General features: G+C 35.9%; 2 protein-coding genes across 4 annotated transcripts in view; one reads left to right on the forward strand and one right to left on the reverse strand.

Moving 5' to 3' along the window:
* ART3 (ADP-ribosyltransferase 3 (inactive)) overlaps positions 1-7,526 on the forward strand; it is a 105,869-nt gene that overhangs the window by 9,864 nt on the left and 88,479 nt on the right. The gene's annotated exons all lie outside the window — the stretch shown is intronic.
* On the reverse strand, positions 5,033-6,510 carry CXCL11 (C-X-C motif chemokine ligand 11). 2 transcript variants are annotated; one of them, XM_007124429.1, is made up of 4 exons: positions 6,435-6,510; positions 5,493-5,619; positions 5,312-5,384; positions 5,033-5,074 (listed from the first exon to the last, which is right to left on the reverse strand). In XM_007124429.1, exons 1-4 carry the CDS (start codon positions 6,493-6,495, stop codon positions 5,033-5,035), a joined length of 303 nt encoding a protein of 100 aa, XP_007124491.1. In that variant the 5' UTR covers positions 6,496-6,510. The 2 variants fall into 2 exon arrangements, with proteins under 2 accessions (XP_007124491.1, XP_023971117.1); XM_024115349.1 differs by having other exon boundaries at positions 5,059-5,070; positions 6,435-6,495.

Genomic DNA, 7,526 nt, shown 5'->3' on the forward strand with positions numbered 1-7,526 from the left:
TCTAGGAGGTGGGTCAAAAAAGATCTTGCTGCGATTTATGTCAAAGAGTGTTTTTCCTATGTTTTCCTCTAAGAGTTTTATAGTGTCTGGATTTACATTCAGGTCTTTAATGCATTTTGAGTTTATTTTTGAGTATGTTGTTACAGAGTGTTCTAATTTCATTCTTTTACATGTAGCTGTCCAGTTTTCCCAGCACCACTTATTGAAGAGACTGTCCTTTCTATATTGTATATTCTTGCCTCCTTTGTCATAGATTAGTTGACCATATGTGCATGGGTTTATCTCTGGGCTTTCTACCCTGTACCATTTATTTATATTTCTGTTTTAGTGCCAGTACCATACTGTCTTGATTGCTGTAGCTCTGTAGTATAGTCTGAAGTCAAGGAGCCTGATTCCTCCAGCTCCATTTTTCTTTCTCAAGATTGCTTTGGCTATTTGGAGTCTTTTGCGTTTCCATACAAATTTAAAAATTTTTTGTTTTAGTTCTGTGAAAAATGCCATTGGTATTTTGATATGGATTGCATTGAGTCTGTAGATTGCCTTGGGTAGTATAGTTGTTTTAATAATGTTGATTCTTACAGTCCAGAAACATGGTATATCTTACCATCTGTTTGTGTCATCTTCGATTTCTTTCATCAGTATCTTATAGTTTTCTGCATACAGGTCTTTTGCCTCCTTAGGTAGGTTTATTCCTAGGTATTTTATTCTTTTTGATGTGATGGTAAATGAGACTATTTCTTTAATTTCTCTTTGTGATTTTTTTGTTGTTAGTGTGTAGAAATGCAACAGATTTCTGTGTATTAATTTTGTGTTCTGAAACTACTGAATTCATTGATGAGCTCTAGTAGTTTTCTGGTTGCATCTTTAGGACTTGTTTATGTATAGTAGTATCATGTCATCTGCAAACAGTGACAGTTTTATTTCTTGTTTTCCAATTTGTATTCCTTTTATTTCTTTTTCTTCTCTGATTGCCATGGCTAGGACTTCCAAAACTATGTTGAATAATAGTGGTGAGAGTGGACATCCTTGTCTCGTTCCTGATCTTAGAGGACATTATTTCAGCTTTTCACTGTTGAGTGTGATGTTACCTGTTTTGTTACCTGATTTGTTATATATGGCCTTTATTATGTTGAGGTATGTTCCCTATGCCCCCACTTTCTGGAGAGTTTTTATCATAAATGGGTGTAATTTTGTCAAAAGCGTTTTCTGCATCTATGGAGATGATCATATGGTTTTTATTCTTCAGTTTGTTAATGTGGTGTATCACACTGATTTGTAGATATTGAAAAATCCTTGCATCCCTGGGATAAATTCCACTTGATTGTGGTGTATGATCCTTTTATTGTATTGTTGGATTCAGTTTGCTAGTATTTTGTTGAGGATTTTTCCTTCTATGTTCATCAGTGATACTGGCCTGTAATTTTCTTTTTTTTGTGGTATCTTTGTCTGGTTTTGGTATCAGGGTGATAGTGGCCTCATAGAATGAGTCTGGGAGTGTTCCTTTGCAAGTTTTTAGAATAGTTTGAGATGGATAGGTGTTAACTCTTCTCTAAATGTTTCATAAAATTTGCCTGTGAAGCCATCTGTCCTGGACTTTTGTTTGTTGGGAGTTTTTTAAATCACAGTTTCAACTTTAGCAGTTGTGATTGGCCTGTTCATACTTTCTGTTTCTTCCTGGTTCAGTTTTGGGAGATTGTACCTTTTTGAGAATTTGTCTTATTTCCTTTTATTGTTACATTTTATTTCTATAGCAAGTGATGCTGATTTCACATGTACAGTAGTGAAAGTTTGCTTTTTATGCAAATGTAAGCAAAATAAAGGTGGTACACAGAAGTTGCTAAGGATAATGAAAATTGATCAGAAATATGGTAAAGAAAATTGTGATGATGGTATGAGAATGACCATATTTTGGTAAATACAAACCTGAGCTATGGCAACATATTCCCTTTCCCAAGCTTTTCTAGTTCCAGTCAACCTTCTATACCATTCCCAGAATAATTTAGAATAACTTGGAATAACTTGAATAGGGTCATTCTCTTATTCATGAACATTTAATGAATCCCCATTTTATACAAAGTAAAATTCAAGGTTGTTTAGCTAGACATTTGATGTCCTTCATACTCACTTCAACTAAACTAATTTAATTATTATTTTCAAAGCTCACCTTATACTTTCCTACCATTGTGCATTCCTTCATGACATTCCTCTGCTGTTAAGTTCCTTTCCCCTTAGTTTCTATTGCCATTCCATCATTGTATTCTTAAATATTTGTCAAGGGGTCTGATATCTGCTAGGCACTGTACTGTGGGCTAGGACTACAGTAGCTTTCTTATTGAGCTTACACTTGTGGGAGAGGAGATATTACGTACAGGAATACTTCTTTACTTGCAACAAATAGTGTCATGAAAAAGTAGAGTGTTCTGAAAACAAATAGGACACCTAATCTAGTTGAGATTGAAGGGGTTGTTTCAAAGATGACCACTTGGAGAAAATGTCACTTACGCTGAGATCTTACTGATGAGTAGGCATTAGCTTAATGAAGGAGTGGGCTAAGGGAATAGTCTGTGCAAAGGTACTGAGGTGGGAAGGATCTTAGCTCAAGTATGTTAATTCATTCATATGTTTATTTTGCTGTGAAGAAATTTAAGTTTTATGTTGTTTCTCAATAATAATGTACTGGTCTATGCTACTTTACTTAAAAAAATAAATATCTCAATCATATGTTTATTCTATGATATATAATATAGATATATACTTTAAAAAATACCAAATTTATCATGTAGCTCTTACTCAGTGAATTTTTTAATTTTTAAAGATACTCTTAAAAAAATCACTGTAAATAGTCAAATAATAGATCCAGGTTTTAAAACTATCCAGGGAATTCATCTAGAAGTCCCATTTCTATGTAGAAATTTATATAGATTTGTGATATATGCATATATAATATTTATACTACATATCTATATTATACATCATAGAATAAACATATAATTGAAATATTTATTTATTTATTTATATACAAATCCCCTAGGTAACATTTTGGTTTCTCGTTATTGCTTGTAGGCACCAGTCAAAAAGTTAAGTCAGTAGGAGGGCCTATTAGGTTCCAGGCAGCCTACTCTGCTATTTACTTTTCTGTCCATTCTCTGATCTGCTTTATGGTTGCCTCTTTGATATTGATGAGAAGGATACACCAAAGATGCATTTAAATTGTTCTTTTGTTTTCAAATAAACAAAAATACCTGATATTTGGTAATTCTATAAATATTTTCATTTTTCAAATGTATAGTTGTCTATATAAACAGTGATATAACAGCTAAGGTTTTTGGATACACGCAGAGAAACCAATTCTGGCTAGCTTCAGCAGGAAAGGAATTTAATTGGTAGTTGAAGAAGCCACAGGAAGACTGAAGAATCAGACTTGGAAAATGTACAAAACCTAAGGGTGCTAGGTGGCAGGAAGGGCTATAGCCAAAGTCATGCTACAGGAACGTGTTAGGAAGCCTCTACTATCAGACTTACACTGTTACTACTGCCACTTTAAATATTTCTTACTGATAGCATCTTTGTGGTGCTAGCTGGAGTTCAAAGTCTAGGGTAGGAGTGGTCTGGCTGAGACCTTGTTCTGGCTGCCAGGGAGGTACTTCTTCCTTTGGCTTCTACCTTTTGGCTTCCCACCAAAGCTCACATAATAAGAAATTTGCCCTGAGTAAGAAGGGAGTTTGAGCCTAGGAAGACCCTTTAAAAAAAGAGATAGCTGTCCTTCACAACTACTCATTAAAATATATTTCAAAACAATTCTGTGTGATGACAGGTAGCTGTATGCCTCTTGAAATACAAGGTAAAATTGGTCAAGGCATCTCACATTTCTTGAAAACATATAATTGTTTCTGATTTAAGAAGGGTTATAGTTTATTAGTGAAAAATTATTTTCTTTTCAAAGTGAAACTATCATAGATATCTCTAAATTTTATAGTACAAGCATGACTAAAATAGATTAGATATGTATTTTTCTAAGAAAAATAATCACAGAAAGTAAAGTAAAGGTGATTGCCAGATATGCACATATACTTATTTCAACATTTTTCTTTGGTAGAAAAAAGCATTTCATATTTAAAACATGTTCAAAATATTAGTATAATTTATAACAGTAGATAAAACCAAAATTCACGGTAAACATACATCCTAATTGCTTCAAAATATCTCAATGAAAAAAAGGTTGTTAAAAAAAATCAAAGGCTTCCTTGGTTGAGCAGTGGTTAAGGATCCGCCTGCCAATGCAGGGGACACGGGTTCGAGCCCTGGTCCGGGAAGATCAAACATGCCGCAGAGCAACTAAGCCCGTGCGCCACAACTGCTGAGCCTGTGCTCTAGAGCCCACGGGCCACAACTACTGAAGCCCATGCGCCTAGAGCCCGTGCTCCACAACAAGAGAAGCCAGCGCACCGCAACGACGAGTAGCCCCTGCTTGCCACAACTAGAGAAAACCCGCATGCAGCAACGAAGACCCAATGCAGCCAAAAATAAATAAAAAAAATAAATTTTAAAAAATCAATCAAGACCAGAGCTACTAATTCTGTTATGAAATATTTGCACTCTTACCAGTTACCCTTAGCTTATAATTGTCTTCATAGTACATTTCATGAATTACAGCCATTTTTATAAAACAAGATGGTGTTTAAGGACTTTTTCCAATTTTTAGGAAAAGGAATGTGGATTTGCATTAAAAAATATTTAGAGAATGTTCATAGATGCTTTTGACTTACGAGTCATGGTCTTGATTTCAGTAATAATACATATTGTAATATAAAATATAGGTCACATACAGACAGATAACTTTTAGAGACAGAAATGTTTTCATAGCCACAGCAGAATAGTTACAAGCATCAAATCTAGAAAGTTTCCTAACCTAGAAATGCATGAATGTTCATTACAACAGGCAGGAGAAAGTCAGTTTCCTGTTGCAGAATTCTTAACACATCAGTAGTCAGTTACACTTGTTCTAGGTTTTCAAATCCTCCTTTCCAGGACTTCATACTTTTTGATATTTTAAAAAATTCATTCTTTCAACTTTCTGTAATGAGAAGATGTGAGTTTTACAAACTTGGGCTGTTCTTGTTTCCCAGTGATTTAGGAGTTGACATGCAAAAACATACAGCAGGAAAGGGAAGCTAATTATAACCAGAGACCCCTTATCAAAACTTTTACACAGGATCATAGCAAAACAATTCTGCAGTTGTCAATTTTATTTTTTCAAAAGATTTGTCTTGGATAAAACAGATTATAAAATGGAAGTAATCTGGTAACCTACCTTGATTATAACTTTTGCTTGCTTTGAGTTGGTATTTAGGCATCGTTGTCCTTTATGTGTTTTCAGGGTGATACTGTTAAGGGAAGATCCAAAACAGTCTTAAATTTTGGATGGAAAAACATAAGAAAAACAAAGCAAAAAAGCCACCACCATTGTTATCTTCAGTGAGTCCATTACTTACATAATTTCTGTTTTGTCACAGTTATTACTTGGGTAAATTATGGAGACTTTCTCAATATCTGCCACTTTCACTGCTTTTACTCCAGGGCCTGTGCAAAGACACCGTCCCCCTTTGAACATGGGGAAGCCTAGAACAGATCATAGCATCAGTTACTAATACATCTGATTGCAATCATATAGCTATGATTATGTATAATCTTTTTTTTTTTTTTTTTTTTTTTTGCGGTACGCAGGCCTCTCACTGTTGTGGCCTCTCCCGTTGCGGAGCACAGGTTCTGGACGCGCAGGCTCAGCAGCCGTGGCTCATGGGCCCAGCTGCTCTGCGGCACGTGGGATCTTCCCGGACCGGGGCACGAGCCCGTGTCCCCTGCATTGACAGGCGGACTCTCAACCACTGCGCCACCAGGGAAGCCCTATGTATAATCTTGATTGAAGAATGTGGGCCAGGTTTTCATTAAGGCTAAAGATAGTAATGTGTCAAATAGCACTCAACACTGCTGTTACTGGGAAAGGAGCTTAAGTAAAAGTTGATAATTTCTTTAAATTTGTAAGCAAACCATTAAAGAATAAGGGGAAGAATGAAAGACGTTTATTGGAGATCAAGCTTATTTGCCTCTTGCTTTTATGCTCAAGAATTTTTCCAGAAAGCTAATAACATTATCTCATATAAAATCTTCCTAGCAGACATTTAAAACTATTGCTAAAGGCTCTTGCCAGATTTTGCAGCCAAATAAGAAATTCTATTAAATTTATCATCTTTAGTTTAAGTAATCATCTCTAGTATTTTAAACATTTCCAGTATTCTCTGCCAAACCTATAGTAACTTCTAATGTGTGAGGTTAAATAAAAATTTACTGTATCTTTTAGGATAAAAGTGGAAGAAAAGACATTTGAACCATTAGAAAAGAAGTTTATAGGTTGAGAAGTAAAAAGTACCATATACCTTGAACAATTGTAGCACAGAATATCACAGCCAGGACTGTAGCCATGCCCTTCATATTCATGTTTGTCTGTTGCTGCTGCTTTGGCTTTGATACTCTTCTTGGAGGGAGTAGAAATGCTAATCATGGAAGAGAAGTCTTAATTGGCATATATAAGGCATTTTACACACCAGCAATCCTCTTACAGCAATAGGAATTTCCCTCCTTGAGTCATGTTCCTTTCTTCCAATAGTTTCTATTTTGTTCTCATCTAAATATTACTGTCCCTTCCTTTTGTTACAGGGTTGAAAGTAATACGAATGTGAAAGCACTTTATAGATAGTAAAGTGCTGTATAAATATAGAATAGAGCACACCCACATGGCAACAAGCCTTAAGGTAGCATTTCCTAGAAATGTATTTAATTATTGGACTACCCTGGGCAGTGAAATTCTGATTGCCATTCATTCTTCCATTCAGGAAGATTGTCTTCCTATATTCAGTCCTTTCACTGTCCATCCTTCACATAACTATATAAAAGAACACTCTTTTGAAACATTATACTTTTTTGGACTTCCCTGGTGGCACAGTGGTTAAGAATCCGCCTGCCAATGTAGGGGACACGGGTTCGATCCCTGGTCCAGGAAGACCCCACATGCCGCGGAGCAACTAAGCTCGTGCTGAACAACTACTGAGTCTGTGCTCTAGAGCCCGCGAACCACAACTACTGAGCCCGTGCACCACAACAGCTGAAGCCTGCGTGCCCTAGAGCCCATGCACCACAACAACAGAAGCCACTCAATGAGAAGCCCGTGCACCGCAACGAAGAGTAACCCCCGCTCACTGCAACTAGAGAAAACCTGCGTGCAGCAATGAAGACCCAACACAGCCAAATAAATAAATAAAGTAAAAAAAAATTCCACTTTTTCTTTTGCTTTTAAGTCCAAACTCTTACATGTAAGGCCTATTTTATTTGACATCAAACGACCTTTTATTTCACCTTATTTATATTTTGCTGACTATAATTGCATGTCTGAAGAAGTCTCCTAAACAGCTATACTTCTGGCTATTGTAAATAGAGCTTCAATGAACATTTTGGTACATGACTCTTTTTGA

The sequence above is a fragment of the Physeter macrocephalus genome, chromosome 7 (assembly GCF_002837175.3).
Source record: "Physeter macrocephalus isolate SW-GA chromosome 7, ASM283717v5, whole genome shotgun sequence".
Taxonomy (NCBI): domain Eukaryota; kingdom Metazoa; phylum Chordata; class Mammalia; order Artiodactyla; family Physeteridae; genus Physeter; species Physeter macrocephalus.